The sequence below is a fragment of the Beta vulgaris genome, chromosome 4 (genome assembly GCF_026745355.1).
Source record: "Beta vulgaris subsp. vulgaris cultivar EL10 chromosome 4, EL10.2, whole genome shotgun sequence".
NCBI classification, from domain to species: domain Eukaryota; kingdom Viridiplantae; phylum Streptophyta; class Magnoliopsida; order Caryophyllales; family Amaranthaceae; genus Beta; species Beta vulgaris.
In genome coordinates this window covers 53535431-53555626 of record NC_079205.1, presented here as the reverse complement: position 1 = coordinate 53555626, position 20196 = coordinate 53535431, and the positions used below count along the sequence as shown (strand labels likewise).

The 20196-nt window shown below is 36.3% G+C and overlaps 2 protein-coding genes across 2 annotated transcripts; both read left to right on the top strand.

Moving 5' to 3' along the window:
* The first annotated feature begins 4733 nt into the window (after positions 1-4733).
* LOC104890799 (hypothetical protein) lies at positions 4734-7275 on the top strand. Its single transcript, XM_010676391.3, has 3 exons — positions 4734-5014; positions 6649-6759; positions 6870-7275. Exons 1-3 carry the CDS (start codon positions 4925-4927, stop codon positions 7065-7067), a joined length of 399 nt encoding a protein of 132 aa, XP_010674693.2. The 5' UTR covers positions 4734-4924; the 3' UTR covers positions 7068-7275.
* A 10430-nt stretch (positions 7276-17705) lies between these two features.
* On the top strand, positions 17706-19979 carry LOC104890800 (putative pentatricopeptide repeat-containing protein At1g12700, mitochondrial). Its single transcript, XM_010676393.4, is given in 2 exon segments — positions 17706-18961; positions 18964-19979. Coding segments are annotated over 2 exon segments (1845 nt in total). The 5' UTR covers positions 17706-17901; the 3' UTR covers positions 19749-19979.
* The last annotated feature ends 217 nt before the right edge of the window (positions 19980-20196 follow it).

Genomic DNA, 20196 nt, shown 5'->3' with positions numbered 1-20196 from the left:
TTGGACCATAGTCAGTTTTGAGTTGAAGCTAATTGCAAGAATCGTGTTCTTGCCGTTATTAGCAAGATACTTAGCCGTTTCTTCCGAGATTTGTGCCTTGATTTACTTTCCTTATTTTTAGCCTTCCTGTTTCTCATTGATTATGTTCCTCTTATAAATCTCGTCTCTTCCCATCAGTTTTAATACACAGAAGAACCTAAACACACAAAAATTCTCTCTCTAATATTGGGCAACATTCTAATCTCCAACTGTAGCTTGTGAGTGCACACAAACTATGGTGTTGTGCTAATCTTGGAGGGTTATCACGATGATTCTACTTGCACCGGGGTAGCAAAGAATCGTCTTTTAGGATAGTGGTTCTCCCACGTCACATCGATTTTAATTACATTCTTTTCTAGTAAGTTATTTATTTTATTGCAACAATCTAAAAGACGATTATGGCTTCCAAATTCACTATTCCTAACATGTCCAAACTAGAACCGTTACATGGTAAAAGCTATAAACGTTGGGCCATTAGGATGCAATCTTATTTCGAACAAATTGATGTCGTGCATGTTCTTGATGATGTAACCTCACCTTCTGATGAAAATGTCTAATGCTTTGCTTGATATATATATTTTGTTTGACCAAGCTAAGAACATCTGGGATGCACTTAAGGGGAAATATGGGACTGATGATGCTGGAACTAAACATTATTGTGTTAGTAAGTGGTTAGGTTTGTTGATGATAAACCTATAAGTGACCAAGTCCATGACTATGAGAATATCAGTATTGCTATGGCTGGTGAAGGACTCTATATTTGTGATTATACCCTTGCCATATTGTTGATTGAAAAACTGTCTCCCTTATGGAAAGACTTTCGTAACTAGTTGATGTTTAAAGAGACAAACCTAACATTAGAGGAGCTCATAGGTCACCTGATAATTGAGGAGGAAAACCGTATTAAGGATAAAGGGGCCAATGTTTTTGGTAGTTCTTCTAAGGCGAATCTGGTGGAACCTAAGACCTCAAGCAATTCTGGTATTACTTTCGAAAAGGATTTTAAACCCCAAGGAGGAGTACAAAATTATAAATTCAGGGGAAACTGTCATAATTGTGGCAAGCCAGGTCATAAAGCCAAAGACTACAAGAGTAAGAAGAAATCTGGACAGAACCAAGCTAACGTTGCAGAAACTGTTGATGACTTTGTAGTTGTTGTGTCAGAGGCAAATCTGGCAAGTAATGTCAGTGAATGGATTGTTGATACTAGAGCAACAAGACATATATGCACCAACCAGAACATGCTTTTACGACAAAACTGATGACGAGAATGTGTTCATGGGTAACTCAACATCTACAAACGTTCAAGGGAAAGGGAAGATAATTCTCAAACTCAGTTTTGGAAAGCTTCTCACTCTTACTAATGTTTTACATGTTCCTGAAATGCGTAGGAATTTAATGTCTAGTAGTTTGCTTATGAAGCTGGTCTTAGACTTGCTTTTGAATATGATAGGCTTGTTCTTACTCATAATGGGGGAATTTATAGGGAAGGGGTTTTTATAATGGGGGGCTCTTTATTCTTAATGCTTCTGTTGAGACTATGAATAAAATGGCTAGTACTTCTTTTGCTTATATTGTTGAGTCTATTGATTTGTGGCATGCAAGGTTGGGTCATGTTAATGTTGCTTCTATTTAAAGGCTTAAACATTTGAATTTAATTCCAAACTTCTCTAAAACTGAATTTTCAAAATGCGAAGTATATGTTGAAGCCAAATTTGCAAAGAAGCCATTCAAATCAATAGATAGACAGACTGAAGTACTATAGCTTGTTCATAGTGATTTGGGGGATTTTAAAAATCATGAGAGCAAGGGTGGTAAAAGGTATTACATTACTTTTGTTGATGACTGTTCTCGTTTTACTATGGTTTATCTTCTCAGGTCAAAAGATGAAGCAAAGAAAATGTTCCTCAAATACAAGGCCGAGTAGAAAATCAGCTAGATCGAAAGATCAAGCGACTTAGGAGTGACAGGGGTGGAGAATATGACCCTAACTCTCTTAAAACCTTTTGTGAGCAGAATAGTATAGTTCATGAAACGACAACCCCTTATACCCCTGAGCAAAATGGGATTGCTGAAAGAAAAAATAAGACTCTTAAGAACATGATGAATGCCATGCTTATTAGTTCCAGCTGGGTATCTGGTAATGATAAAATTAACTCCACTAGTGGCTATGTTTTTACACTAGGTGGTGGAGCTGTATCTTGGAAATGATGCAAGGAATCTCATACTGCTATGTCAACTATGGAATCTGAATTTATTGCTCTTGAATTGGCTGGTCATGAGGCAGATTGGTTGAGAAACCTGCTTGTAGATATTCAATTATGGGGGAAGCCAGCTCCTTTAGTTGCTATGCATTGTGATTCACAAGTTGCTATTGCTGTTGCAAATAACCATGCCTACAATGGAAAGTAAAGACATATTCGTCTGAGACACAAGGCAATTAAGGACCTTCTGTCAAATGGAGTGATATCACTAGACTGTAAAGTCCGAAAAGAACACTGCGGATCCGTTCACAAAAGACACTATGTAGAAAACTAGTTTTGGAAACATCGAAAGGGATGGGCTTGAGACCCATTGATTGAATTGTAAGTAATGAACTCTCACTCACTACGAGTTCAGGGGAGAACATTATGTAATAATTAGATGTTTGATTATGAAAGTGCTTGTCACATTGTGAATGAGGATGAGCAAAAGGCTCTTAATGAACCATATCCATATGTTTGGTGGTGTGATGTAGCTCACACTTGACAGGATTCACCTAAGTAGGTGTGGAAGTGTGGCCGCTTCCTATGAGAATTGATTGGGTCGATTCTCTAGAACACCTATGAGTATCCAAGTATTGGATGTATGGCCAGTATAAGGCGTCACTATTATTCTCAGAGTATCAAAACTTTCTACATTAATAATTGCGTGTTTTGAGTGAAATGTCTCTTAGTCCCCACTAAGTTTAAGACTAAGGTCACTTAATAGGAAGAAGACCTTAGCTTAATGTCACTAAGTGTTAATTCATGTCATAAGACATTCACACTAATGCGATTGTTTTGCTCTTGCCCAAATCATTCTTCTTTTCTTTTCTCATATGTTGGACCTGTGGGGGATTGTTGGAAGTTCAATAATGCTTAAAGTGGAAATACCCCTTGTCCCACATAGAAGAATTATCTAGTATCTCCTTTGTTTATATAAGGAAGTACATTAGAACATCTTGTTGGATAATGGGCTAAATGGATCGATAACCACACACGTGCGCGCGCCAATAAGGTCGGGCTCATGGCGAGCACGGGCTGTGGGTCTGTGGTCCTTTTCGGACCCCAGTTAGTTTTGAGTTGACGCTAATTGCAAGAATTGTGTTCTTACAGTTATTAGCAAGATACTTAGCCGTTTCTTGCGAGATTTATGCCTTGATTTATTTTCCTTATTTTTAGCCTTCCTGTTTCTCTTTGATTTTGTTCCTCTTATAGATCCCGTCTCTTCCCATCAGTTTTAATACACTGAAAAACCTAAACACACAAAAAAATCTCTCTCTGACATTGGGCAACATTTTGATCTCCAACCGTAGCTTGTGAGTGCACACGAACTATGGTGCTGTGCTAATCCTGGAGGGCGCTCGCGGTGGTTCTACTTGCACTGGGGTAGCACATAATCGTCTTTTAGGAAAGTGGTTCTCCCACGTTGCAACGAATTTAATTACATCATTTTCCTGTAAGTTATTTATTATATTGCAACATGATGTTCATCTAATAAAATAATACACCCTTCGTCTCTTAAAGTTCTTTCTATCTACAATGTTGGCACTATTTATAAATTAGTATATTTTCTTAAGTTTTTATCAATAAATAAAAAAAGATATACTTATATAAGGTCTTGATTGCTTGATTCGTCTCATCGAAAACATTAGTAATTAATTAATATCAAACTTTATAGTTCTTATTAATATGTAATCAAAAGATATTAATGTTACAACACAGATGACAGATCACAGACCTAAAACGTAGAAATAAGAAAAACTTCATTTGACTGAGGGAGTGGTTACTAAACTTAATTACTATTAAATAGTCAGAATTATTGATGATCGATTATCTATACAAATATATTAAAAGGCGTGCATAAACAAGAAACAGTGTCACGTGGCGCTCTCCTTAGGGAGTTTTAGTTCATATAATCCATGTACAATAAAAAATGTAGAAATTGTGTAGTATAAGATTTGATCCCGAGACCTCAAGTGCATATACTAAAGTCTTAACCACTAGACTAAGTTTTATTCAGTGTTATATTATAAAGTATTATATTAATAAAATAAATTTTTTCTTACGCGGGGCATAGCCCGGGCCTAATAACTAGTTAAAAATCAAATGTTGTGATTGCATAAGTTGCTCTCAAAGTACATATCTATTATATAAGGGAAAAGGAGGGGACACCAAAAATGGTAAACCCTTTTATACCTTTAAGTAATAAAATACAAACTCACCATCTTTTACCATTATGCCCTCAATTAACAAAATATTTACATCATCTTTGATTTATTGATTTTCAAAAAACGGAAGAAAAATATACAATAAATTTTAGAAACAAATTTTCATATATATTATTACGCATTGCGTGCATACGAGACTAGTAGTAGTTATGCAACAAAACTTTGAAGGCATATTATAATAACCGTTAAAAACTAAAGGGTGTTGTTGCAGGATCAAAATAGCCATGGCTTTCCCGCTAAACTCTCTAAACTATAGTTACCCCTAAACAGAATCCGTGCCTAACAATTGGCATGGTTGATTTCTCCCTTCTTATTCTTATAAATACTAATTACATCAACAATTTTGTGATCTTCAACATTAAAAGTCGCTAATCAAATAAATTCAAATTAGTGAAAAAGACAACACTATTAAAAATGACAAGCCTATCTTTCTCTATAGTTGCCAGAAGAAGCATCCTCAATTTTAAGGTTCTCCAGACAATTACCCGAAGATATGTTCAATCTGTAAGTCCTACTTGCTTCGTTCCGTCATTTTCCCCTTCAAATTCGATGTATCATACTGTATGACATATAGCCTAAATATATATTAACCATAAATCTTCGCCATTATAAACAAAACAATCATATGGAATCTTATTACTTTGTCTCATTTTATTTTTTAAATTTTTCCACAATAATAGTAATGTATAAATAAAAATATTATCCATAAATAAGAACTGGTATTGAAAATTGAGGAAAAAAGAAACAAAGGGAAGCATTATATTGGAATAAATGGAGTAATTGCTAGATTTGTCTTTTTGTGTTTTTTGGGTAAATATTCTATCTTTTTCCTTAATGCGTAATTAAAAATATCTATAGTTACTAGGATTCAAACACATTACCTTCGAAATAAAATGTGAGAGTTTAACCACTAATCTATTACACTTTTCATTTTTCAATGCTTAAGATAACATAATAAATCTTATATTTATATGTAACTATAAAAATATGTAGACAAATTTTGATCTTTAACCCTTTTATTAAGTAATATAATTTTCTTACCCAAATTCCATTGAAATTGTTTTTTTTTATACCCAATTCCTTAGAAGTGTTTTTTTGAACAACTTAATCATGCCATAACGTCCATTTTCCAATTTCGCACTAGATAGAATATTACGAAAAGTTAATAGAATCAATTATGAAATTTATTATGAATAATAATATATTTGATAATTGTAACTGAACCGGGGCGTCGCCGAGTCAAAATACTAGTTAATATTTAAAGATTGTGTGAAAGAGAAGTTTAAGTAGTAATATGGTATGGAGGGAGTGGTAAAAGTAGCAATCAACCAATCATGAAGACATATGAGATGGTATTGGTTTATGAAAACATTTCCAATAGGTAATATGTTATTACATGCTCTTTGTGTCTTTTATTATTTGCTACATTGACTGTTTTTCATTTTTCGAGATACAACTTCAAACATTAATATCTTGAGTTATGTAAAGAGAAAAGTTATAAAAATTATATATTAGAAAGTACACATTGAGAGAAATCAAACATCTCGTATGACTATGATTTTTTCCTTACGTATAAAATATAAAAGTTTGTCATGTGAATAGTGCTTAGAAATGAAATGTAGCAAGTAAAACAAACGGAGGGAGGATATTATTAGGTGATCAAGAGGATAGAAATCACTAAATATTACAAACAATCTTTTTTGTAAGACATGTGTGTTACGTTGTTAGCTTTAGTATGAGTGATTAGGAATGGATGCCATCTAGTTGAGTTGGTAAGGTCTTGTGCGGGAGGGGGTGTTACTCAAGACTTGATATTGAATCCCGTTTACATCACTTCAATTAGTCGCTCATCTAACCAAAAAATGAGTGCTTAGAAAAATATGAAAACTAATTTTTGACCGAGGGAGAGTAACGAATAAATGAAATTTACCCTAATTGAAGAAACAAGCTGAATCCGGATCCTCATGCAGTCACACACCCGCACTATCAACCTCAGCCAGTATTTGATTACGTTCTCCATATCAATCCGGCCAAAATTTGATAAGGCTATATATAATTACGAATTATCTTCTAAGTTCTATGTAAATTGTAATCTAAAAATATATGGACTGATGAAATGTGACTTTGATCATATGAAGGGACCAGGCTCAACCTCTCACGATGCAACAAACGCCGCAAAACGAGGTCTTAACGAGGCACTAAGGACCGGCGAAAACCTGAAGAATCAGGCTACCTCCAGCGCTGAAAACGTACCATTTATATAAAATGCACGTTATATATCTAACCAAATTTTATGTGCTATATGTACTTAGTCTAACAAGCTTACATTTCGCTGTTTTTTCCCCCTTAAAATCATTAGATGGCTGATAGTACAAAGGATTCAGCTCACGGTGTAGCAGATAAAGCAAAGCAAGCAGCGCATGGTGCTTGGGAATCAGCCAAGGAAACAGCCCATAAGACTAAGGACAATGTGTTTGGCAAGGCTGATGAAGCCAAGGAAAGCGTTAAAGAGACCGCGAAACGTAGCATGAACACCAAGAAAGATCCCAACTGTTAAAGGCCCCTAATTAAGTGGTTAACAAAATATAATTATACATTAATCATCTTCATGGATGATGAAGAACCCTTATAGTTGTACTAGCTAGCTAGCTTTTAAGTTCTCATAAACGTAATTTGAACAATTTTGCTTTTTATTAAGTTCAATCTCATGCTAGTAGTATGAGGTTGAATCTTTATAGGATTTCTAGTTATTTCTCTTTCATTTATGTGGGATTGTAATGGAAGAACCATGGTTTCAACTTACCATATATGATATATATATATGCAATAAAAGTCACACATAAGGGCCATAGTACTTCCCAGTTCCCCCTTTCTAAATTTACCCTTAATTGTCATCATGCATCAAGGTTAATTCCTCAGTCGTCGAAAAACTGGATCCAGATTTTCCACACGTCTTGTCCAAACAAAATTGCTGGAGTCGTGTGCACAGGAGCTTAGTGCTTGGGCGAAGGCCACGTTTGGGGACATCAAGGAAAAAAATCAAGGAAAAAGAAAAAGAGGTGCTGGAGTGGCAAGCCCACAGACCCGACAATGTGATGATGGAAAAATAAGTATAGCAGCCAAACTGATGAGTTGCACAGGCTTGAAGAGTCGTATTGGTTTGCTCGAGCCCGAGCAAATGAATTGAAGGACGGTGATAAGAACACCGCCTATTTCTACCGTAAAGCAAATCAGCGGAAAAAACGAAACTGGTTCGGGTAAAAAACTGGAATATGATATTTGGGGAGTCGTCTCAAGCCGTACCCCCGTCCATTTCGAACAAGCCTCGTTTGGTCGGCTATAATCCTGCAAAATAAGGAAACCTACCCCGGGGTGCCTCGGGAACGCCCCTCCGACGATCAAATCAGTAAATAACTTTGTGGAGGGAGAAAGTAGTGAGAGAAGTTCTCAAGTGGCCTAAATTAGATACATACCTAAGTTATGGGGATGCGTTCCCTATTTATAGGGAGTTGTTTAAGACGTGAATTGCGACTTGTATTGCCAATGGGGGAATTCTCGTCCCTTCAGTGATTATGGGCCTAACAAGGGTATGAACTGATATGTGAGGCTTAGTTTCCGGTGGGTACTTTTGCCTTGTAATATGTTGTTGGGCTCGCCATATTTTGGGCCCAAACAGAAACACTATTAAGAGATTGAAGAATGATGATGGTGTTTGGAAGGAAAAGGAGGAGGAAATGGTCGAAGTGGTGCCGGATTATTTTACACAGATTTTTTCATCTTCATCACCCTCCCATATGGAGGAAGCAATTGTTGGCTTATCTGAAAAAGTTAGCAATGAAGCAAATGTGGCTCTAATAGTGACGCCAACTGCAGAGGAGATTCATGGTGCTCTTTCCCGAATGCACCCAAACAAGGCCCCTGTAATTATTGATGGTATGCATCCTCTTTTCAAAAAATATGGCATATTGTTGATTCTGATATATATTATTGACTATATACAACGTTGGTGGCATGAGTTGAGTGACTTGTTTGATCTTAATTGTATTGTGTTAGACCTATTAGTTTCTATAACGTTGTATACAAAATTATTTCAAAAGTAATAGCTAATAGGTTGAAAGTAATCTTACTGAAACTTATTTCACGTCATCATGATACTTCTGTTTATGGGAGATTAATGACTGATAACGCATTAGTTGCTTTTGAGATTTTCCATGGAATGAAACAGAGATGTGATGGAAAACAGGGTGAAATGGCTCTAAAGCTTGATATGAGCAATTCTTACGTTAGGGTTGAATGGTCTTTTCTAGAACGTGTGATAATTAAGTTGGGGTTTGGTGAGTCGTGGATTAATAAGGTCATGATATGTTTGTCTAGTGTGTCGTATGCTTTCAAGTTGAATGGGAAGGTGATGGGAAATGTTATACCAGATAGAGGACTTCGGCAGGGAGACCCGTTGTCCCCTTATTTATTTCTCCTACGAGCGGAGGCTTTTTCGGCTCTGTTGACTGGTGTAGTGGACATGGGGAAATTCATGGAGCTCAAGTGTGTCGCGGTGCTCCCCGTGTGTCACATTTTTTTTTTGCAGATGACAATATTCTTTTTACTCGACCTACACTTCAGGAATGCTTAAAAGTGGTTGATAATCTTAGTACGTATGAACGGGCATCTGGTTAGAAAATTAATTTCACTAAGTCTGAAGTGGCTTCTAGTAAAAATGTGGATGTTATGGGAAGACATGAAATTAGAAATATGCTGCAGGTGAGAGAGGTTGACAGACATGAGAAGTATTTGGGGATCCCGACAATGATTGGTCGTTCAAAGAAAATAGTGTTCTCTATGATTAAAGAGAGGGTGTGAAAAAAATTGTAGAAGGATTTTTTTTTTTGGCTTGAGCAGGAAAGGAGGTTCTTATGAAGGCTGTCACACTAGTAGAAAAAGGACGATTTGCGTTCCCTGATTTGCGTCGCACAAACACGGAAACGACGCACAGTTAGGATTTGCGACGCATGTAGGGAGCTGTGCGACGCAAATCACAAAAATCTCTCCAGCAGGTGCGCAGAATATGCGTTGCACCATCCTCACATGCGATGCAAATTAACAATGTGCGTCGCTTGTTGCGTATGTGCGACGCATATTCCACGCACCAGTTGGAGAGATTGGTTCCCAATGTGCGTTGCACAATATAAAGGTGCGTTGCAAAAGGCTAATGTGCGTCGGACCCCTTGGCCCATCCGACGCACATCAGCCCACCCAATCTCCTTTTAATTTTCCCAAACCCTAAAAATACTCTTAACCTAAAAATTTCTCCCAGCCGCGTCTAACGTCTTCCTCTCTTTCTCTCTCTCTCTCTCTTTCACTCGTCGATTTGCGTCTCTCTCTCTCTCTCACCCTCAAACCCTAAAAAAACTCCAGCCACTCTCTCTCACCCTCTCGCGTCTCTCTCTCTCTCACCCTCAAACTCTCTCTTTCTCACCCTCAAACTCTCTCTCTCTCCGCCGAACGAACAACGAACAAACACTCTTCGTCGACGGCGTATAATCAACTTCGTCGATGGCGTACAACAGAACAACGAAAAAACGTCTCTCTCTCCGGCGACTTGGTTTTTTATGGATGAAACTCTCTCTCTCCGGCGACTTCGAGTTTGATATGAACGAATATTGACAGGTTCTTTTTTTTTTTCAAATTTTCAATCTGATTTTATAATTTCCAAGTCTACAATTTTCTTTTTTCAGATCTACAATTTCGTTTTTTCATTTTTCATTTTTCATTTTTCATTGTTTAGATCTAATTTTTTTTCAGATCTACAATTTCTGTTTTTTTACTTTTTATATCTGATTTTTTATTGACTTTTTTTTTTTTCTTATTTTCATTTCCAGATCTGTTTTTGGTTTTTCTGGAAGTCTTCTTCATCGGAAATTGAAGGAAATTGAAGTTTTTGGTGTTTTTGCCTTCCATAACCAGTTTCATTTTGTGTAGGAGTTGTAAATTATGGAATTTTAGTGGTTTATTGTTTTGTATTCGAGTTGTAAATTATGATATTATGATATTGTGGAATTATGTTTGTTTATTCTGTTGTGTTCGAATCGAATGCCTTCTTCTTCTGTTCGAATGCAATATAGTTTGAATTTTGGTGGTTTATGGAATGTAGTAAGCTTGTTCAATATTTTCATTTCATTTTGTTAGTGTATTTTGTTATTCTACGCAGATTCTTGTAGTTTGAGATCTGATTCTTGTAGTTTGCAAGTTTGCACCTCATTCCTAGTTTTTTTTTAATTAAAAATTTTTTTTTTTTTAAATTGCAATTTGCGTCGCACGTAGCCCAAGGTGCGACGCAAATCACTCATCTCCGTCGCACCCTAGGCGATGTGCGACGCACATTTCCCTTGGCTGCTGGGGATGGAATTGGGGGGCTGGCAAGATCCACTTGCGTCGTACCGTATAAAGGTGCGACGCAAATAGCTGAACCATCTGCGTCGTTTCCGCATACGACGCAGATCGTGTCTGAGTCATTTGCATCGAGGGCTTTGCCGTCGCACCATAGTCCGACGCAAATAGGCGCCTCACATCCGACGCAAATTGCCTTTTCTGTACTAGTGTCACCCAATCGATTCCAACATATATGATGAGTTTGTTCAAGATTTCGGATGGTATATTAGATAACATCTATGCAATGTGTGCTCAATTTTGGTAGGGCGCGAAGGGGATGGAAAGGAAGATGCACTGGGTGAGTTGGGACAAACTTTGTATGCCGAAATCTCATGGAGGTATGGGTTTTAAAGACTTGAAAGTGTTTAAACCAAGCCCTTCTAGCTAGATAAGGATGGCGATTGATATGTGACAAGGAGTCTTTGGCAGCCCAAATTCTTTATGTTCGATATTTTAAAAACGGTGACTTTCTTGGTGCATTGAGAGGATACGATCCTAGTTATGTTTGGCGGAGTATATGGGGCGCCAAAGCATTACTATTGGAGGGCCTAAAGTGGAGGGTGGGAGATGGTCAATCAATCATGGCATGGGGTGATGTGTGGCTGCCTAGTGAGTCTGCTGTTGTGGTACCAACGCCAAATTTGGAGAGCCCAGCCGAGTTAAGAGTTTTAGAGCTCATTTATAGAGATGTGATGCAATGGAATGACCAAGTAACAGGCTAAAGTCGTATCACCTAATAAAAAATAACATAAGGTCCACTAACTAGTAGTCAGGGGAGTCAGGATCGAATCTATAGGAAGAAAGTTATATTATTGTATCTGAACTCTAATATTCTACTAACTAAATCAGATGAAGATGGTTGTGTTACTAAACTAAGAAAATAACATAATTAAACACGAAGGTATGAATCAATTACTAAAGAACTAGGCTTATGGATCACTATGCATACAACTCAAGAAATCATAACAACCACCCAATATTACCTCCCTCAAAGATCGCCTAGCCGCTCTCGCATCAAGGATCAATTTTCCTAATGATTGAAAGTCTATACGGTATCTCTCCTCTCGAAGTAGATTCGGTATAGCGATATTAGAAATATAAATCAGGTCTAACCTATAATTCTAGCATGAAGGATTCAACCACAGGAAACAATTGAAATACAAGGCAATTAGACTAATCTATCAATCCCTCATTGCATACATATATCTCCACAATCCTAAAAATAGAACTACTCACTCATATTTATGAAAACAATAACAAAATCAGTATAAAAACTCATACTTTTAAACATTGCAAATAACTAAGAAAGTAATATGATCAACAATAGAGAAAGCAATAAAGAAAGATTATCAAATTGAAGAATTGTATTGGACTTATGAATAATCCAAAAGGTTTGATCTTGAATTCAAAGCGAAAAACAATAAATTAGGGTTCTTAAATCACTCTTTAGAGAAAACTATGAAAACTAATGGCTAAAACAAAGATCGATGAATAAAGGAAATTCTAATTTTTGCTATTTATACTAGCCTAAAAACAAATAGGAAAAGTCTTATAAAGTAGCCCGAAATTAATTGATCATTGAATGCGCGTGTTGGGCCACCGCCCGATCGGGCCAAGTATGCCCGATGCAATCGGGCTCATTAAATTGGAAACAACCCAAAAATTATACGCGCATGATGCGATTGGGTCGACCCGCCCGATGACATCACACCGGCTACTATCCCACCAATGTGCACATCAGAATCTTCATGGTCGCTCGATCAGGATTCAACAATGACTTACGACAGGGCATAAGCGCCCAATTGGGCCTGCAACAAAGTCGTTAGTGTCTCTTGGGCGCCTGATCGGGCATGGCCCCTTTTCTTCGTTTCTTGGCTTCAAGTGCCAAGTCTTCAGCTCTTCTTTTGCTCAAGGGTCCCGGAAAGTATCCTCGGGATTGGGACTCAGCATCAAACCTCTTTAGTCTAGTGTAGCGGTCATGTAACAGTAGAAAATAGGGAAAAATTCCCTAAAACCTGCAATTTGACACAAATAGCAAACCGCAACTAGATGGAGAAAGTTAGTACAAAATGGCTCCTAAGAGCACCGTATACATCATTTTTAGCAGATAAGTAGGGGGAAAACTCTATATAAAATGATAACATCAAACTCCCCCAAGCTAAACCTTTGTTATTCCCTAGGCAAAGCATAACATGAATATTAATAAAATTGCTTCACCCCTCAAATAAGAAATTCGAACTCAAACATTTGGGCAATTGGTTTATTGTCATATAGAAAAGTTTCAGATTTTATCATGCTATAAGAAAACTATTATCTCCGACACACACGATATTGAGGAAGAAAGAGAAAGGATACTAATAATAATAGTAATAATACTAATACTAAGACAAATTCTAATACTAAGACAAATACTAATAATAAGAATTTCTAAAAAAAGAAATAAAAAGGTGAAAATGTTAATTCAGATACACAAAAGAGTAGAGTGAGATAGAGAGAGGAGGAAGAAACAAGATGGGTAATGGTTAAAGGGAGAAGTAGAGAATATGAGGATGAAGATGAGAGAAATAGGAGGTAGTAAGAGATGGTCATAACTTAGACTATATTTAAGTATAATTAAGAAAGAGATAAAGAATATTAATAAATCATTTCCTGTAACTTGCGAAGCTATAAAATATTGGTTGGAAAAGAGGAGGGAGAAAGTGGGATCAAAATTTTAAAATCTCAAAGCCATATAATTAAATAAGCATCATACATATTTGATACTCTTTAATTCAGTCAAACGAAACTCATTATTTCTGTTCTTTATGCTCAAAATCCATTCACAAAATATTAATATTAAAAATCACTATAACCTTTGCTAGTTGTTACATTAGCGAACTAATATATCTAAAGTAATCCATTTATTAAACTTTTATATTTTAAGTTTAATCATAAATATAGTACGAATGTAGTATATTTTTGAAATCAACGCACACATCGTGTGCATATGAAGCTAGTATATGTAGAGAATTTGTGGATATCATTTTTTTTCTTATGGTAACCTTTTTTTTTTTTTTAAGAAAGTTAGTGTAAAATTTTAAGTGCATATATATACTTCTCTCTAGTTTAATGGATATGGGGTATTTTTCATCAATTAAACCATTCTGGTTATTTTTTCCAGTTATATATCCAAACTCGGATTTTAAGGTTGCAATTCATCAACACCTTTTAATCTTTTATTGATTTATATTTTATATGAGTTTGGGACTATATTGACTAGAATATTAACGAACACATAATGAGATTCATTATGTCACACAGGTGAATAGTAATGCCTAGAAATAAAATAGTGAATAGTAAATAATCACCTAATAGTCAAAATTATCATGTGAATAATGCCTAGAAATAGAATATAGTAAGTAAAAAAAAAAAGACAGTTAGTATACTATTAGGTGATTAAGAGGATATAAATTACCTGACTATTACAAAGAATCATTTTTGTAAGACACGTGTGTTAGTTTTGATATAAGTGGTTAGAAGCAGATGACACCTAGCTTAGTTGGTAAAGTCTTGGAGATCGGTACTCAAGATTTAATCCTGTTACTACTGCAAGTAATTGCTTATTTACCCCAAAATATGAGTGGTTAGGAAAATATGAAAACTAATTTTAGACTGAAAGAGAGTAACGAATAAATGAAATACCCTAATTGAAGAAACAAGTTGTGTATTTCAAGATTTGAAGCCATTACCTCTCACTTAATATGCTAATGCAGTAAATGCACTAATCAACTAAGGGCCTGTTCTTCCCAACTTATTTTCAGTTCAGTTCAGCTCCAATAAGTTCAGTTCAGCTCCAATAAGTTCAGTTCAATTCAGTTCAACTTCAATAAGTTCAGTTCAGTTCAGTTCAGTTCAGTTCAGCTCCAATAAGTTCAGTTCAGTTCAGTTCAGCTCCATTCTTTTATAACCATTTTGTTAAATATTATTATTATGTTGGTATAATTTAGGGCCTGTTCTCCCCAGCTTATTTTCAGTTCAGTTCAATTCAGTTCAGTTCAGTTCAGTTCAATTCAGTTCAGTTCAGATCAGTTCAGTTCAATTCAATTCAGTTCAGTTCAGTTCAGTTCAATTCAGTTCAGTTCAGATCAGTTCAGTTCAGACCAGTTCACTTCAACTCTTGACAATACCTTTACTCTCACATATCACTATTCATTTCAGTTCAGTTCAGTTCAATTCAGTTTAGTTCAGTTCAATTTAGTTCAGTTCAGTTCAGTTCAGATCAGTCCAGTTCAGTTCAATTCAATTCAATTCAGTTCAGTTCAGATCAGTTCAGTCCAGTTCAGTCCAGTTCAGTTCAGTTCAGCTGTTTTATGCCGAAGAGAACAGACCCTTATTTTACTTATTATTATTATTATTATTATTATTATTATTATTATTATTATTATTATTATTATTATTATATTATTATTATTATTATTATTATTATTATTATCATCATCATTATTATTATTTAAATATATATCATTACTATTAAGTATTATTATTATTATTATTATTATTATTATTATTGTTTCTATATATATTTTTTATTATAGCTTTACTCAATATTATTAGGAGGAACATAGTTTAGGTCAAAGCACAAATAAACCCACTTTTTTTAGCCCATAAACCAATCAAATTGCGTCAAGATATTTTATGATGTAATTTTCGCGGTCCAACCCAATCATTATTTTTATTACTAAATATTTTTATATTATTAAATCTAATTATTAAAATAGTAATATTAATTTACTTCTTAGATATTATTGTTATTATATATCATCATCAAGTATTAATATTAATACAAATAATATAAAATAATTATTATTAAATATCATTATTATCATTAATTATTATTATTATTATTAATTTATGATTATTAATATTATTTATTTATAACTATCATTTTAAAATATCCAAAATACTAGTATTATTATTATTCATTATTATTACTTATCATTATAATTATTATTTAATATTCATATTATTATTGTTTAAAATATTATTTATATATTTATTACATTCAATTTAATTCAATTTAGTTTAATTCAATTCAATTCAATTTAATTCAGTTGAGTTCAGTTCAGTTCAGTTCAGTTCAGTTCAGTTTAGTTCAGTTCAGTTTAGTTCAGCTCCAATAAGTTCAGTTCAGTTCAGTTCCGCTCCAATAAGTTCAGTTCAGCTCCAATAAGTTCAGTTCAACTGTTTGAGAATATTTATAGTACACCTGGGTGTACCATGCTCATGGTACACCCAAGACTATTTTTTCCAAATGAGCAAAATGAGCGAATGAACAAATGAGCAAAATGAACAAATAAGCAAATGAGCAAACATTTCTACTCATTTAAGAAAATGAGCAAACACTTTTATTACAAAATGAACATAGCAAATGAGTAAATGAGCAAAATGCCCATGTGAGCAAATTTGGTGTCAAATGAGCACCTGAAGTTCTAATTTATTACAATAATACCCCTGGGTGTACCATGCTCATGGTACACCCGCGTGTACCATGAGTGAACTCCAGCTGTTTTATGCCGAAGAGAACAGGCCCTAAGGTACAATACTCATGTTGGTATTTGTGAGGGAAAAAAATATTTAAAAATAAAATACTATTTCTAATTTGAAAATTTCAGATACACATTGGTAAATAATCTCATTTGCTAAACGACGCCCTAAATTTTCCCATTAACGCCCTAAATACGTATAATATACGTATTTTTTCATTTTCAGATTTTCTTCCTTCTAATACCTTCATTCTTCTCCCCTCTTCTCCCACATCAGACATCACCATTGGGCACCGGTTGAACACCACCACCGTCGCCGCACCACCGCCGCCCCACCGCCGCCGCTGCACCAGTACCGCCGCCGCACCACACCGCCGTAATCCCACCCTCCTCTTCTCTGTTTCTTCATTGACAGATCTGATTTTTTTAAAAAAAAAAAAAACAGGGGAGCGTCCACCAAGGACGCCCCACCATCGGTGGAGGCGTCCTTGGCAGGCGCCTCACCATGTGGTGGAGCGCCTGCCAAGGACGCCTCCACCGGTGGTGGGGCGTCCTTGGTGGGCGCCCCTTTATTTTCTGATTTTTTTTTTTTGAAAAAAAGGGAGGCGCCCACCAAGGACGCTCCACCACCGGTGGAGGCGTCCTTGGCAGGCGCCTCACCATGTGGTGGAGCGCCTGCCAAGGACGCCTCCACCGGTGGTGGGGCGTCCTTGGTGGGCGCCCCTTATTTTTTTAAAAAAAATTCAGAAAAAAAGGAAAAAAAAAACACAGGGAAGAAGGTGGTGGTCTGTTGGGGTAAGGTGGTGGACGCGCTGCTGGCGGTGGTGCGGATGGTGTGGTGGTGGTGCTGGTGCTGCTGGTGTGGTGGTGGTGCTGATGGTGGTGGTGGTGGAAGTAAACTTTTGAGATTGGAGGAGAGTTAGGGAGGTGAGTTAAGGGGAGGAGAGAGAAAAAAAAAATACAAAGTATATAAATACAATACAAAAATACTGTATTTAGGGCGTTAGTAGGAAATTGTAGGGCGTCGTTTAGCAAAGCCCATAATTGGGTGTATCGACCAAGAGTATCGACCAAGACAATAACAAATAAAATTTCTAAAACTCATTTAGGGATGTCAATCCTTGATAGAAATATTAAATCCAAATGTACCTAGCTGTCATCCACTTTGCATCCTTTTATTTCTAATTTCGTCCATTTTAAATATAATTGCCATTTCCATTCTCATTCTTATCTAAAATACTTTGATTTACTACCAAAATAAGAAACATAAATAACAGTATAACACAAAGCATAGTATCTTTCAATATTTGAAACGACAAAAAAAAAAACCGATGTTGTTCTTCAGCGTTAGTTGCTGAAAAGGTGAAAAGATGAGGCAGAGTGAATTCAATTGCGCAGTGGAGCTGCAAATAAATCTCAAAGTCCATTTACTTTGTGGCGAAAATGACAATGAGCTTGAGGCGTCGCTTAACTGGTAATGCTATTTCTAGATTTCTTCCTTGCTGTCTCTCTTCTTCTTCTTATCCCCTTTCCCCTTTCTTTTCTGCTTTTCAATTTCATTCACGCAATCATTACTCCATTGTAACTGATGTTATTGAAGATCGTAAGTTGTTTCTTCAATCAGTTAGAGAACACTGCAAATTAGGGTTTTCAAATCTCAATTTCCCCCTTTCTCTCTTCCATCAAATGCTCTCTTTGCGCCCTCTTCCTTCTATAATCGATTTCACTCAACTCTTCACTGCCATGTCCAAATTGAAACACCTTCAACCTCAATCCATCATCATCTCTCTCATCAGAAACCTTGAATTGTCAGGTATTCGACCCGATAGGCACTCTATTGGTATTCTCGCCAATTGTCACTGTCATTTGGGCCGTGTCGATTTCGGCCTCTCTCTTATGGGAAAATGCCTTAAACTTGGATACCCCCCCAACTGTTATACCTTTAACACCTTAATTAATGGTTTTATCCACTGTGATAAGCTTCCTCGAGCTCTTCAATTGCTCCATCAAATTGTTAAGCTAGGTTTCCAACCCGACATTATTACCTATGGTGCTATTTTCAAAGGCCTTTGTCGGATTGGTGACAATGCTGCTGCCCTCCACTTGCTTAGGAAAATGCAATCAGGAACTTGTGAGCCTGATCTTGTCATATATAGTACCATCATTGATAGTCTCTGTAAGGATAGGCTGTTGAAAGAGGCCCTCGACCTGTTCAACGGCATGAAAAGTGAGGGCATTATACCTAATGTTATCACTTATACCTCCTTGATTAGAGGTCTCTACAACTCCGGCTCCAAGGTCGAGGCTAAAGATATGCTAGGTCAGATGTTGGAGTGTGACATAGCGCCAGATGTTACCACCTTCAACATGCTGGTTGACATGTTTTGCAAAGATGGTAATGTTGATGAAGCACGAGCTATTCTAGACTACATGATTGAGAGAGGTGAGATTCCAAATGTCATAACTTACAGTGCTTTACTTGATGGTTATTGTTTGCGTGGTCAGATGAGGATGCGGAAAAACTACTTGATTTGATGGCCAAGAATGGTTGTGAGCCTGGTATTGTTAGTTTTAGCACTATCATTAATGGATATTGCAAGGCTAGAAACATGGACAAGGCCCTCAACTTGTTCCAAGAAATACTTCAGAAAGGGATGACACCTAATGTTGTTACCTATACCACTCTTATTGATGGACTATGCAAAGTCAATAGACTCCCACTTGCACGTAAACTGTTCAAGGATATGCAAGGCCATGGAGTTACTCCTGATGTTGTCACATATGGTTCATTGCTTGATAGCTTATGCAAAAATGCTTTACTTGATGAGGCAGTGGCATTACTTGAAGAAATGGAGAATAATGGTGTTAAGCCTACTGTTGTCATATATGGTATCCTAATGGACAGCTTGTGTGAGGCTGGGAAACTTGAAGATGCAGCAAAAAATTTCTCGGATCTTGTATTGAGAAGGCTAGAACCTAATGTTAAAATATACACAATTTTGATGAAAGGCTTCTGCAAGAAAGGCCTTATGGATGAAGCTAATCAACTGTTGAGGAAAATGGAGGATGATGGTTGCTCTCCTAATGAATTTACCTATAATACAATCATTAGAGGATATATTCTCAAAAATGACTTGACAAATGCATCGTATTATTGTGATCTTATGGTTAGCAAGGGATTAAAAGGCGATGCTAACACTTTCTCGTTACTGGTTGGCCTATTGTCGTCTGGTAACTTGAGTGATTCATCTAAGGCTCTTCTTACGAAGTTCTTGAAATTACCTGAGTAAGATGATTGCAAATTGCAACTATTGCTGATACAATTTTCGTTGTTTGCTTCAAGTATTCAAGTAAGCATACTCTTTGAGGAATTAGGCATCAAACATCAGTGTGATATTCTGTGTTATGTACTTGGCTTTTATGTATGTAATTCCTAGTTGTATTATCTTTGAGCTGATTATAGCTAGCTGGCATCTTGTGGAAAATGAGTCAATATCTCTGGAAACATGAGCTTCTAGTCATGTGCATTGATCTTTATGTCAGATTAGCTCCCTTCCCTGTTCCAAACTTTTCTTCCACCCTCCCCCTTCCTTCCTGTGCATGTGTATTTCATATTTCTTTTCTAAAAATGGCGACTAAAATTTGTTGTTAATTGGGTTGCAAACCACAACTTGTTGGATGTAGCATATAATCACCATTTCGTAGCCCAACCTGACAACTCAGTTTCCATCCTAAGAC